Source organism: Momordica charantia (genome assembly GCF_013281855.1).
Source record: "Momordica charantia cultivar OHB3-1 chromosome 6 unlocalized genomic scaffold, Mcharantia_2.0 BLBB01000006.1, whole genome shotgun sequence".
In the NCBI taxonomy this organism is placed as follows: domain Eukaryota; kingdom Viridiplantae; phylum Streptophyta; class Magnoliopsida; order Cucurbitales; family Cucurbitaceae; genus Momordica; species Momordica charantia.
This window is the reverse complement of record NW_028275164.1, coordinates 28,959,450-28,974,785: the sequence shown is the minus strand read 5'-3', so window position 1 is coordinate 28,974,785 and position 15,336 is coordinate 28,959,450. Positions and strand designations below refer to the sequence as shown.

The following is a 15,336-nucleotide window of genomic DNA, read 5'->3' as shown; positions in this document are numbered from 1 at the left end:
TTACTAAATAGAGTTTAATAATTTATTTAAACTCATTAACAATACATATCAAATTACAAACATGACAGCTCGTTTATTTAAATTATTTATGTAACTCCTGGCGTAAAAAAGTGTTTATGGAAAGACATAAAATATCTTAAACATGCAAAACACATCTTAGAGACTTTCCATCGATAAGCAGTTGAAAAGCGTCGTTTATCTTTTCGAAAGGAAGTTCATGTGTTATGAACTCATCCAGCTTCACTACCTGATACAAAGTTTAAACCCAATTGATCGAGAATATTCGTAGGAGATCAAACACATTCTAATCCATTAATTTGAACAATATTTTATCCAAGAGTGATTTTAATGGTCCATTTCTACGTATCTATAGATCATATTAAAGTTTTTGAGAAGTATTTTTGTAAAAATAGTGGAAGAAAAAGGGTTAAAAGAAGAGAAGAAGAGAAGAGCTGTGTTACCCCTTGAGTGCATTGTTTGGCAAAAAGAGGAAGCTGAGTTCTGCCTTTGAAGCCCCCAAAAACAGAGGCCACCACCTTACGCCCACTGAACAGCTCCATTGGGTGCAGAGGCAGCATTTTGGGGCTCGGGTGTATTCCCAACATAACCGTTGTTCCCCATCCCTTCAAAAAAATAAAATGTTTCAAAGTAATTTTAAGAAGGTATAGAATCAAATATCAAAATGATTTGTTATGAAGGCCTACTTATAATTAAATTTTATTTGGTTTATGTATTGCAAAAACCAAAATGACATATCAATAGTTTTAGAAAGCAAATGGTTATCCGAGGGTTTGAGTTTAGGTTATCGATATTCATGGGTTTCATTTCAAAACTAATTGACAGCGAGATAAATAGCTCATGTCTATTATAAACTCATGTAAGGTCCCTACTTTTATTAACACGGATTCTTAACATAGTTTTGGTTTGTCTCTTGGAGTTTGTTATGGGCTTCAGCAGTACAAAAACTTACTCCTTCACACGGTTTTCTCTTATACCCAGTTTTCTAAACTTGCACACCAAATATAGTTTTTTCCAAACCTCCCATTATTAAACTCCTCGAATATGACATTTTCGAACTTAATATATCGAATCCATACTCCAAACATATCCAAAAACTCAAAAATTTGGATGTTTAATATAAATTGAGGTTTCAAATAGGTGTGGCAAAATAAGGCTCAACAAGTAAAAACTCGAAAAATATCGAACCAAAACTAAAATGGACCAACGAGTTTAGTTTAAATCGGTTTTTATTTATAGCTAATTTGACATAAATCAATCTCATCACAATTGTCAATATGAACGTAGATACTATAAGATTTAAAACCATTTTATCCTTAATTAATAAATTAGTGTATGAAATTTTGATACTAACTTACAACGTGAGTAGACAAAAAGGCTGTCCGCAGAACCTCCAAATTTCCAACACATTCAAAGCTGTAATCCACACCTCCGTCTGTCATCTCCATTATTATCTACAACACATCAAACATATACCAAATTTTAATAATTCACTTCAGGTTACAAATTTCCCGAAAAAGGAGAAAAAAAAAAACCGAAAATTTACTAATAATATTTCCACTTATAGTTAGCAAAAAAACCAGTAAGAAAATATTATTATATCAATTCATTACTAAATTTAATTACTTATGGATTGGATGTGTTTTTTTAATAATCACAAATATTTGGTCTAGAATTAAGATTTGATTTCTTTTACCATTCAAATAAAGGACCATAGCGAGTATTTGAACTTATTATTAACCTACTTTCATCCGTTCAACTATAAGTTAACTCATGGAATTTTGAAAATCAGTAACACAATAATAATAGATATTCCTTTTATAATATAAGAAGCATAAAAATTTATCAAATAAAATAAAATAATAAAGAATTAATTATTTAATTGAAAAAAGAATTTGTGGGTCAGCCTCAGCACCAATACTGACCTCATGGACAGGTTTGTCGGAGTCTCTGGGGTTTATAAAGTCGGTGATCCCAAATTGCTTCCCTACATGCAACAAATATTTGATTTAATGTTCAATTTTAAAATTCACTATTCAGAAACTAAAATTGAAGCTATCCAAGTTGAAATTACAAATTTAATCTATGTTTTTTTAGTTCTTAATCTATGTATTTTGACATCATATTTCTATTTAGACAACATAATCAATAATATTAATCAAAAGCAGTGGCAGAATTAATTATACACTGATATGTTTCATCAACGTTCTATTAACCGTGTATCAACGATATATCAGATAATATAGAAATATAATCTAAAATTGATAGATGCAATTTAAAAATTATGAACCCGCTAGGTAGATATAGTAGTTAATAGGTTAAACCTCATTTCAGTTTTAAAACTTCCAATATCATTTTATTCGAATTCCTAAACTTTTGGAATGTCTAACTAGTCTCTAATTAATTTCCAACTTTAATTTAGTTACTACTTTCGTTTTTAATATTGGTTGAAATAGGTATTTAATAGATAGATATTAGATGGTAGAATAATAAAATTAATTGTTAAACTCGCACCAAAACTGAAATTTATAGTTAAAATATGTAAGGATTTGAAATTAGGGTTCATTTGGTAATGTTCCCATTTCTTGTTTCTCATTTCCAAAGTTCTTAAGAAATCTAAGCATTTTACAACTAATTTTGTTTCGTGTTTCTTCTTTTTTACAAACATTCTCACATGTATAGAAATTTTGGGAATAAACAAAATAAGTTTCTCTTTTCTTATTCTTATTTCCAATTTATTCCAAAACATAAATAAAAAGATTATTTTATCATATTTGAATTATTGGAGGTTGAAATCATACAACACATTTTTCTTCATTAAAAATAAAGAAACAGAAACGTTATTACCAAATGAGTCATTAATTACCGATTATAGACTTGAGGGGGTTGACGTCGACGCCAATAACTTTAGAAGCACCGCGGGCTCGTGCTCCTTCAGCTACCTGCACAATGGGGGCACCACAAGTTGCAAAAAGTTGGTGAATTGGAATTCAACTTAATTTATTAACATTTTTGGGTTGGCTATGGCATTTATTAGGCCCCGTGAGGAGACAACTAGATCAAGCTGCAGTGAAGGGCAAGAGAGAGTAGAAAGATAAGGTTGCTTGCATAGCTGACTCTGATATTATTCGAATTGTATTTAAAATGTTGTAGGTTGAAACCTCTATAATATTCTTGAAAGAAAAAAGTTGCTTACTGCGAGCCCTACTGCTCCCAATCCAAAAATCACCACTGTCGATCCTGCTTCCACGTTTGCTGTGTTCCATGCCGCTCCCACTCCTATCTCATATTGTGGGTCACGTAATATTTTACATTTTTAAAAACCATGAAAGTGAGATTAGTTCTTCAAGTAAGACGTGCTATAAATAAATGCTTTTTTGAGAACATTCTATTCATTAATACATTTTAATATGATTAAAAAATTTAAAATTCAATTTTTCTTTGAGTTCAACAACAAGTGAGTTTGAAAATTCAAATTTATGATCTTTTAATCGATGATATATACCTTAACCAGTTAACTATGTTCATTTTGACTCCATTTTTTTTATAGAGAGACAAAACATACTTTTAAATTTGTTTAGAATATTTTACTCACCTATGCATTTAATAAATGCTTGAGGTTCCAAGCTCCTTTCTAGAGTGATTTTTCTCTTGATCATCACATGGGTCTAGATAGAAGTTTCATTCCGAGGGTAGTATTTTAAATTTTTTAGCTTAATTATTTTTCTGGAAACTATGTCAACAACTTACAATTCAAAGAAAACTTTTGATATTTGGAAAAGCTGCACTTAGTTCAGTGGTTCTGAACTTAGATTGGTACTTGTCTTCCTTCATTTTCAATCCGTAGTATCTTTTAAAGACATTGTTTCTAAGTATGAATTTTATCTATACTTCTAAATATGAAATAAACATAAATTTCAAATAGTCACCAGGAGTATAGTTTAATACAAAAAAACATGTATTCATCATTTCAAAGATTCAAATCCTCCCATTTTCACATTTGTTCATTTGTTAGCAAGGCAAATAAAAAATATAACAAATTAGAAAAATAATAAAAGCAAGAAAAAATTATAATAATCACGTAAATATTAAAATCAAATTCATTTTTGAAAAATTAGTATTGTTGTTTTTTTAAATGGTTATTGCAAAATAATAAAATTTTAATTATTGTTTTTTTTTTAAAAAAGAAAAAGAAAAAGTGGAGTACACGCAAGAAAAGGGTCCCATAACTAATAACAAAACTGCGCGAAACGGATGACTCGACTCCCGCCATTTTCAATCCGTTTCAATTCAACTCGATTTGCATTTTCCGGGTTCGGATCCTGTACTTCGCCGGTCAATGCACCCGGATTTAGTGGAAAAAATACTTTTCTTTTTAGACTAAAAATTTAAACTAGTGGTATACTTTCTTTTTTTTTTTTCTCTTCACTTTTTTTAATCTAAGATATTTCAATTAATTAATTTTCTTTTTTTTTTTAAAATAAGGGACATTTTAATTGACCTGGATGTTCCACTTTTTTATGGATTCATCATAATTTGTTTTCAATGACCTTAGGGGTTTAAAGATTTAAAACTATCCTAATTACTTAGGGTTAAGTTTGGAATATTGGACCATCAAGTAAGTGTTTTTTCTAACTATTTTAAAGTTCTTTTAAATGTTATAATAAAAGCAACAGTTTTTACAACATAGCCCAACACTATGAAAATTGTACCTTAGAAAAATTATGAAGATTAAACTTGTAAAAATTAAATTTTAAAAATTAGATTAAATATACTTTCATTATTCAAAAAATTATATTAAACTCGGATAATATTGTTTTTTAGAAGTGCCTCAGGTTCCATCAGGAAAGAAGTTATATCATATTATAATTTATAAATATTTATGTCTTTTTACCTTTGTCTTTTTCTTGAATAATAGTTAGATTAACATCATTAAAATGTCAAAAATGATGTTTACCCTACGAAGAGATACAAAATTTTTTAAAATATTCATATAAAAATAAAGTCAAATTTATTCCTAACATAAAAAAAAAAAGAAGAAGTTGAGATTGGAATCTCCGTCCTATTATAAATTTTTAAATCAATTAAATTTTATCCTATCAATATATTAAACTCTATTTTCAACTCTGTATTTTTCCTAAAATTAACGGTGGAAAAAGTATGACAATTATTGAACAGACAAAGACAAAAGAAAAAAAAAAATTCGTTCGTCTGACACCCGATTTTCTCTTATATTTATGAGATTTATATATTTTTGATATTTACCAATCGGTCAAAGACGCAAAAATATGAAACCCTAAATCCTCCATAGATTTATTGTCTTTTACCATTAAAAAAATTTGATCTTATTTCCATCTATAAACTTCCACATTTATTCTCAAATAAAATAAAACTTCAAAATACGCTAAATTAAATATATAAAATGACCTCCAACTTTTTCCACATATATCTCCATCTTAAAAATTTGTCAATTAAATCATTTCATTAAAAATACAATAAAATACGTTAACCAAAAAAAAAAAAAAAAGAATGCATGCATACTAAACTATCCATTATATTAACATTAGGATGACAAAAATACCTACGGAACCTGATCCCGTACCGTTTAATTTTTTATTACTTTTTCTATTTTTTAATATAATAATATTAATATATATTAATTTTATAAATATTTTTTAATTAAAAAAAAACTCAATGTTCACTTTTTATCTTAATAATAACAAATTTTAATTTAAAAAATTAAAAAATATATATATATTTATAATGGGGACCGATTCCCCCAGGAAATTTCCGTCTCGTTCCCACCCCCAAAATTACGGGGACGGGGACAGAGATGGGGAAAAATGCCCAACGGGGCGCATCCCGTTGCAATCCCTAATTAACGTACTTGATTTTAACAAATTTAATCTCTTTCAATCCGTTAAAATAGGTAAACAAAAAAGTAATAATCTAACTAGCTACACATCAACTATCTATTAACCTATTTAATTATTTATATATTTTACGAAATGTTTTAATTGAAATTTCGAAACTCTAGGCAAACGGTGGATATTCATAATCAATGCTCATCGCCGTGTCCAGCGGCGGGTTTTAAATTTAAAAAAGAGAAAATCATTTTCAGTACCGGTCAACACGAAGGGATATGTAAGCAAAGAAAAAGAATAATTAATCGCCGTCGGGCAAAACAACGACCATTAAAAATGGAAAGAAAAAAAAAAGAGATTTGTTATGGTGCGTACCAGAAGAGAGGCCACAGCTGAGCAAAGTCATGTTCTTGATGGGAGCTGCTTGGGAGTCGATTTTGACGACGCAGGCCGATTCCAGGACTGTGAATTCGCTGAAAGTGGAGGTGTTTAAGAAGTGGAAGATCGGGCGCCGCCGCGCGTCCGCCGTCGTGAACCGGGTCTTTCCGTCGTGAGCCATGGTGGTCTTCGTGGGGTCCACTCCCATCCTCTCGCACACGTTCGTTTTCGGGTTCCTGCAGCACACGCACGTGCCGCACTCCCCGTTGAACAGCGGGATCACGTGATCGCCCGCCGCCACCTCACTCACTCCCTCCCCCACACTCTCCACAATCCTGCAGTTTCAAAATTAATTATGTTAAAAAAAGAAAAGAAAAATTAAAATTTTGAAATAATTAATGTTTAGTTGGGTCATTGATTGACCCGGCGGCTTCGTGGCCGAAGATTCGAGGGAAAGCTCTCTGGGATTCATTCTGCAATCAAATAATTCAAACTCAAAGGGGTTATTTGGAAAATATAATTATTAATTTTTTGTTTTGTTAATTAATTACTTACCTCTGCTTTCCAAGCGCTGAGATCGGTGTGGCAGATGGAGGTGAAGAGAATCCTAACTCGGACCTCCATTTTCTGGGGCGGGTCCACCCGGACTTGTTCCACCACCAGGGGCTCGCCGGGGCCCCAAGCCACGGCGGCTATAGAAAGTGAACAAACGAAACGACGGCGTTTTAATTAAGTACGATTTGGATTTGGAATATTAGTTGCCGTGCGGGGGAGGGAGAGGGAGGGAGGGAGAGAGAGAGAGAGAGAGAGAGAGATAGAGCGGTGGTTGTATTGTACCTTTGCAGATGATGACTTTTCCGGTGGTGTCGCCGGAGCCGCCGTTGATCGGAGAGACCTCCATTTTTGTGGGTATTGTTTCGTATTGGATCGTGTTTTTGAGTTGCTATGTGGGGGTGCTTTCTTGTGGTATTTATAGTAACACAGGAGTGTTTGACTCTAAATTAGCAACAATATGGTTAATTACGACTTACTATGAATGTTTAAAAAATAACAAAAGTAAAAAAAAAAATATAAATATAAATTTGTAATAAAATAAATTAAAATGTATCATATTTTTAATTAAAAATAATATTAACGTAGTTTTTAATTGAGGCGTAATTAGTTAGAAGAAAAAATGTGTTATTGTAATTATTATATTTGATTTCTATTCCGATTCAATATAGTTTTAGTTAATAATGTAAATAAGTTTCTGATTCCCATTATAATAAAAATTTTAATGAACAATATTAAAAAAAGCACATTTTCATTCCCATTTTTAAAAAATAAACGAGACTTAAAGTAGTAATAAAACTTTAATATTCTAATTTGGTGCATAATAGATCTATGAATTAAAAAAAAAAATTAATAGGTCTGAGATTTATCCAACAACAAATTGAAGGTTGATAGATTTATTCAATACTTTTAAAGTTAGAGGTTTATTAGGCACAAAATTAAAAGTTTAGAGATTTATTGGTTCGAGAGTTTTGTGTTTGGTTAGAAGAGGGGTGACCTTCTAATATAACCTCTTGGTTGGTTCTTATAATATTTGGACACGTTATCTTAATTGTTGTACTCTTTTAGTTTTTTTTTTTTAATAATAATAACGTATTAGATATAATTTTAACAGTCAGATTAAATTTGTAACTAAAATGATATATATTTTAAAAAATCTCTAATTATAAATTATTTTTAGTTGGTCACATTGAATAGTCTTTGGGCACCCATGCCTTTGGGCTTTGATAGGGTTTTAGATTGGCAGTGGAGGATGCTATGAAAGTAGGGCGAACAAGAGGAATAATTAAAATAAATAGTGTGTTTTGAAAAATGCCCAAAAATTTATAACAATATAGATAATAGCTAAGTCACAGTTATAGTTTAATATTATATTTTAGTTTAGACTGATATATACCCCTTAAACAAAATTATAAAAGTTATCATTACAATTCTTCATTTTAATTCGAGGAACGTTTTTTTAACTATTTTCTAAAGATCACGACCAAATTATCACTTTTGAAATTTAAGGATCAACTAGAAAATCTATCTGAACCTGTATTTTATCATTTTATTTAAATAATTAGTTTTTAAAAATATTTAGAAAAAGTCAGACTTTTGAGTTTTGACATATGAACACGTAAATTTATTTATAAATTTTGGAACCCTGTTGGTCAAAAAAACGTTTTAGCTGGAGATGGTGTGGAACTTGTCTTCAAGTTCATAAAATATTTGAGAAATTAAACAATGTCGTAGAACAATGGACATATATATTTTTTTTTAAATCAGTATTTGTCTTACACTCATTTTAAATATTATAATATTTTAAAAGAAATTCTAATGATCAAATCGGACAAAAAGCATAAGAAATGAGATTGGAATTAAAAGAAAAATATATATTCACATTCACAAGACAAAAATAGTGAAGAACCATGTTATCAAAACTCATTATTTTTCATGTCAAATATTGTTAAATATAATCTTGATAATAATTTTATTCCTAGTTTTTAATTAATATTTGTATGCTTATTTAAAATTAGTTTTTTTTTTTACTTTTGTATGTAATTTGTAGTTAAAAAAATATTTTAAATCTTAATTGAATTTCAGAAGCTGCCTTTTTAAAAAAAAACATATATAATCGAAAGTTATCTTTAAAAAAATAGACAACATTGTGAAATAAAAAAAAATACTAATTTCTATTCAGAGAAAACAGCGAAAAAAATTGTTTAAAAATAAGTATATGAGGCCAAATATTTATTAAACAGCTCCATAGTGATTTAAAGTTAGTTGAACAGATTGGACTGATTAATTGCAGAATTAAATTGTGTATTCTTATAAAGTGCAGTGCTTTAAATATTCTACAAAATGTTCTTCATTTGTTTTATTAAGATATTTTTTTTTTAAGAATATGCGAGCAAATATAATATTACATGAGAACCTATTTCGTTTCCTCAATTGCAATTTTTTATTTTTTTGGCTCTGCTCAGTCTGATTTGTATTTCTCTTCGTCTTCATTTTGATATAAAATATTGTAGTGGTGGTTTTTTATTACAATAAAATGCAAACATTTATTAGGTAAAAAAGAACAAAAAATACATTAGGTGAAGAATTATTGATTTGATCATACGTACAGAAAATGCATTTTTTTAAAAAGTATTAATGTACAAGAAATCAAGGAAATGGAATCATTCTACAATTCCAATCTGTCTCAAGTATAATATAGATTTGTAAATATTTTGAAAATAAATAGACATTTATAAAATATCTAGTGTAATATGATTTATTAGAGACAATTTCATCCGTCACATCCAATCCATTCAACTTCCTCTCTTTTTCAATTGGTAAAATTTGTGATGTTTTTATCTCCATTAAAATTGCAACTTGGTCTTTTCTTCGATTATTTTGTAAATAATTTGTTTCACCCCACTCAACTCATCGACTTAAATGGATGGGTTAAGTAAATTTAATTCATTTATATAGATTATCAACATCGTGTACGTGACATTTTAATTTTATCTTATCATAGATATAAATATTAAATAGTAGAAAACGTTAAATTAAAATTCATTCAAGTTTTTGGTTGTGTTATTTATACATTCTCTCGAGGCTCTATTATATTAATGGGAGGAATGTTGAGTGATATTTATCCCCGAGGGATAACTTGGTTAGATTTTGGATTCAAGTCACATAAAGTCACATGGAACGCAACTCCATCAACCAATGACCCCTTGCGTATTGGGACAGTGCCAGATTAATGAGACTTACCTTAAACTTGGGAATCACTCCGATAATTTCATTTTTATCTCGTACAACCTCAACAATCTCATTCGCATTCTTTATTTCGTGGGCTCATTATTTTCCAATATTTACTTTACAACTTTTACCATATCGCTCCCATCTGTTAATGAGATCCACAACTTTTTAATTGATTATTTTATCATTTTATTTTTTTCTTTATGAATTTATATATTACCAATAATTTTTCTTCTAATAAAAATTTATACAACTTTTTGATGTGGGTTCATCGTAAAATACTTTAAATTGCTATTTAATTTTACTTTGTTATTATTAACTAATATCAATAAAATGCTTGAAATAGAATTAATTATTAAAACAATAAAATTTAATAATATTTTATATTAATGATGGGCGTTTTTAAAAAAATTATATTAATCTCGATGTAATTTTATTTTAATTATTTATTACATGTTAATGTTAAATAAATTGTTATAATAAAAATATTTACCATGGAGTAATAATATTAGCACACTTTTTAGTTATTGTATTTTTAAATAATTAGAAATAAGAAATGAGTATTTTAGTAATAGTAATATATTTGATTCCTGTTCGAGTCCATACATCTTTTAGTAAACAACATGAGTTTTTTTTTTATTCTGATTCCAAAAAGATTTATACTAAATAAGATTAAATAAACATTCTCATTACGATTCAATATCATTTCAATTCTCAACCGTTCTTAAATTTTCAAATTTTATCTCCAAACTTTAAAAATATAATTATTTTTGTTTTTGAACTTTTAAGATATATACTTTAATCCCTAAACTTTAAAAAATAACTATATTTATTTTTGTTATTATTTTGCCACCTAATATACATTCACGCAGTGTGCATTTTAGCCAACTTTTTATGGCTCCGATATATGTTTACATTAACATGTTAATATAAATACTCAAAGCAACGTAATCTGCCAATATGAACATAACTTAACAGTAAAAACATATCATTTATTTAAGATCCAAATTCATGCATCTCATACTTGTTGTACTCAAATAAATCCAAAGACCAGAGTAAACATACAAATACAGCGACGAAAGAACAAACTTAAATGATACTTAAAATTAGTATTAAAAAAATGATACTTAAAATTAAAGTTTTAACTTGAAAAGACATCATTTGGAGGAGAAAAAAAGCCCAACATAAGAAGCCCATTATTATTGTTTTTGAGGGAGAAAAGCCCAAATGAGGAGCCCACTATTATTGATGTAGATGATAGTTGGAAAGCGAGAAAAGTGAGATATTTACAGGATTTTTGCCTCCCCACTAAACTCAATTTAAATTTAAAAATCCCAATTCACATAACCCTACTTTTCTCGGAAAAAATTCCCCTGTCATAAGAGTACCTTTGTTTATAGTTTTGTCTTTATAAATAATTTTTAATGTCTCCAAACTTACGTATATCATTTTTAACAGGGTGTTAACATGACACATAGTAAATAGAAGGAGTATCCATACCTGCGTTGATACCTCACATACCAATACCCTCTCTTACCTTTTTTTTTTTTTTTTTACCCTTTTATCATTCATTCTATGTTATATAATTTATTTTTTAGGCATTTATATGAATAAGATAAAATGAACATGTATTTTAAAACATAGCATAAAGTTTTAAGTTTTATAAGAATATCATAACTCAAATTAAACTCACATATACGGTATAAAATATACACAAAAATAATATTTTATTCATGTTATATTTGTAAAAGAAGGAAAAAGTTGTGACACTTTTGAAAAATATATATTAAATTTATGTCATGAGTAAAAATTCACTTTCAATTCAAATGGAAAGAAAATCACTCATGATTTAATAAGTTGATTGAGAATGTGTTATTTAAAATTATAACTTTACATCACTAATGCTTTAGTAAGTTGATTGAGAAAGCTTTATTTTATAAAAAATAATTAGGCCTTTTCTTAAATAATTTTAGAATTAGTTTTAGTAAAAGATATTTAATGATTGAAAAGTTATTTTTATATAATTATTTTAACATTTGGTTATACTATTTTTCAATTCAATTTTATATAATTAAAAGTGATTTTGAATGATTAATATTTAAAGTTTAAAGAGAAAATTCGGTAAAAGATTTAGAGAGAGAAAAATTAGACGGGGACAAAAATATTTGAGAGAATTTTAGAGGATGAAAGACGAAAGAAATTAGATAGAGAGATTTGGAAGAAAGATGAGAGCTAGAAATCTAGAGAGCGATTACAAAAAATTAAGAGAAAAAATTTTGAAAATGAAAAAAAAAAGTTCTCAAATTGTAGGGTCAAAATAAGGTGAAATAGAAAGACAAATTTGACATTTAAACAATAATAATTTTAAAAGCTAATTTCATATTAATTGTTTTGACCAAAAATCTCTTAAAAATGATCTCACTCGATTACCACATATGTCGTTTTAAAATAGTAGTGATTTTAACTTTAGTAAAACCGATTCTAGCTGTGTTAAAACACTTTCAAACATGTCCTTATTTTCACACTTTCTAATGATATTAGTACTATTTTTTCTATTTTTATTTCTAATTTATCTTGAATAGAACAACTTTTTTTTAATTAATATTTGTAAACATTTTAGTTTCTTACTTTATTTTTTATTATTTTTTATTTTAAAAATTCTCTCCATTTCTTCATGCATGATCTCTCTAACATTTTGATATTTTGAAGGACTAGAACAACGTGTTTGACAACTTTACAATAATGTTGAAGATATGAAAAATCAATTTAAATTGTATTTTTCCAAAGGTTAGAGGAGACAGCCACATTGTAGCGACGACATTAGAAAATCTTTACACGGAAAGATACATTCTCTATGATGATTATTATTTTTAGGTAAACCTCCCTCTCTATTAAATATATATAATCCACAAATTTTGATCATATACTTGTTCAATTATATCCATAACAATATTACTTCAAAATTTATAGTATTTTGAAAGAATTTACAAAGCTCCCTTGTGTAAGGAATACAACTACAAGCGGTAACAAATGCAATATATGTCAAAAGAAAAAGGAAAAAGAAAGGTGAATCATAATAAATACAGCCCAACAAGCTTACTTTGATCTCCATGTGAAATTTCATATTCATAATTGTAATAAGAAATTTTCATGCTTTATAAGCTGAACACACAATATAAGATTTTAAAAAAAAATCATATATTCCAAAGCCTCATGAAAAATTGAAATGGTAATTAACGCGATAGTTCTTAGTCATTTTGATAACATTCACATTTGTTGTATCCTTTCCCGTCTTCCTAATGTTTCATATGCCTTTGGTAATTATTTCCTATTTTTCAACTTTTTTCTAACATTCTCTCGATATTCTACGAGTTCTGTTTACTTTGAGAGAATAGAAATCAAGAAATGCAAATAAAATTTTTCATTTAAGTATTTAGTGAAACGTACGAACGGAATAAATTGGTAAGACACAACTAAATTTTTTTTGAAAATCACTCCTCCTAAATGGGGTCATTCCTCTCATGCTATATAAAACCCCGTCGATGTGATTCATAATTCTTATTCTATAGAACTCACATATTTTCAATAATTATTTACAACTTTTATCGATGAACTCATAATTTTTTAATTAATTGTTTTAAAATTTTACTTTTTTCTTGTTCATTTATACAATTCTTCTAATAAAAAAGTTATTCAACTTTTATTACTTGATCTGATGTAATTAGGAGAGATAAAAAATTTCAATTTAATTAATTAATTTGTTATTATTTTAATTAATATCAATAAATTTGTTAAAATATAATTCCTTATTATTAAATATTATAACAATAAAATTTATAAATATTTACATAATGATTGTTTTTCTAAAAAACACTACATTAATCTTTATATGTAATTTTATTTTAATTAATTATTATTTATTAATGTTAAATAAAATCTTATAATAAAAAAAATACTTACCCTAACTAAAATTGCAGTAAGACAATTAAAATTTTATTATTTTAATTAAAAATAATTGTTAGCAAAACTTTCTACGTATTTTGGTAATTATTATGTAATATATCTCCTTTAGATAAATTTAATAAACACAATCAATAAATTTTTAATTTCGATTTTAGAAATAATATTGTCATTCTAATTTCCTCCCATTCCAATTCACGATAAGGTAAATGCATTGTAGGAAGGCACAACGAAAAATTAGGTGAGAGAGAAAAAAAGAAAAAGAGAAGTGAGATGTTTGTTACCATAGCAATGAAATTGACCAAACAGGATAAGACTAATGTTTGACTAATGTCTTTTTAATTTTATTTATTTATTTATAAATATAATAGATGGTAAAATATAATAAACAGTTGTAATAAACTTTTCAGAAAATTGCACATCAAAGCTCATGTCATCTTTTTAAAGAACTGCCGCATGCATATTGCATATCCTTTCTTTCAACCTCCTCATCTACACTTCCTACCTAACTTTTCTTTTTTCTTCTTCAAATGCCAATGGCGCTGGAGCCTTCAACTTCAAGATTATGAATCTCCAACCGACGTCATTTCTCTTCATATTTTTACAATAATATGATATTGATATACATTTTTTTCTCTACTAGTCGATGTACAACATTGTTCGCATTGCCCAACATAAACATTATTTCGTATCGTGGTTCAAAAGTTAAAGATGACATTTGCTAATTCTTTTCGAAATTCAAATATTAAAATTTCTTACAAAATCAGGCCCGTAGATCACCGATCAAACCAACAAAGATCGAATAATATAAGCTACTTTTTTTATGAAATCTATTTCGTTAGAGGCATGATGTGTCGATTGCTCGAGGTAGGGCCACCCTCCATTTCACCTTACCAACCTCAATTTTTAGGTTGATTGAAAGAATTGAAGCCAAGAAGGAACTAAGGAGGCAATTGTTCCCTCTTAGTTTGTCTTAGATTCCAAAAGTTATACTAAATTAGAAAAGATTTGAAAGTCTTCCCTCTCTGTCAGGTTTAAATTTTTAGAATTTAAAGATTGTATACCTAATAGTTAGAGTATAAAATTTTGTTTATTCCTAAGAAAATTTTTGGCTCAACCCAAAACTATAAATTTGTAAAAGTAGTTTGACATTATTATTATTATTGTTGTTTAGGCTTCACGAAAGAAATTATGTCTAATTAAATTCAACTATACTAATGTTGACAAAAAAAAAAATGAAATAATAAAAATAGTTGAAATAAAAAGCTAAAACTACGTAGAATATACTAATAATAAATCAGTGATTGATATGCAAAGTACTAATCAATCAATT

The 15,336-nt window shown here is 27.8% G+C and overlaps 1 protein-coding gene across 3 annotated transcripts; it reads right to left on the bottom strand.

Annotated features, from left to right (window-relative positions):
- On the bottom strand, positions 1 to 7,223 carry LOC111024893 (GroES-like zinc-binding alcohol dehydrogenase family protein). Of its 3 annotated transcripts, none has more exons than XR_015791985.1 (10): positions 7,098 to 7,223; positions 6,816 to 6,952; positions 6,684 to 6,733; positions 6,258 to 6,595; positions 3,215 to 3,297; positions 2,885 to 2,960; positions 1,944 to 2,005; positions 1,373 to 1,472; positions 462 to 623; positions 1 to 247 (listed from the first exon to the last, which is right to left on the bottom strand). XR_015791985.1 is itself a non-coding variant. In XM_088126188.1 (10 exons), exons 1-10 carry the CDS (start codon positions 7,159 to 7,161, stop codon positions 137 to 139), a joined length of 1,179 nt encoding a protein of 392 aa, XP_087982314.1. In that variant the 5' UTR covers positions 7,162 to 7,223; the 3' UTR covers positions 1 to 136. The 3 variants fall into 3 exon arrangements, 2 of the variants coding, with proteins under 2 accessions (XP_087982314.1, XP_087982315.1); XM_088126188.1 differs by having other exon boundaries at positions 1,377 to 1,472; XM_088126189.1 differs by lacking the exon at positions 6,684 to 6,733 and having other exon boundaries at positions 1,377 to 1,472; positions 7,098 to 7,217.
- Positions 7,224 to 15,336: the final 8,113 nt, after the last annotated feature.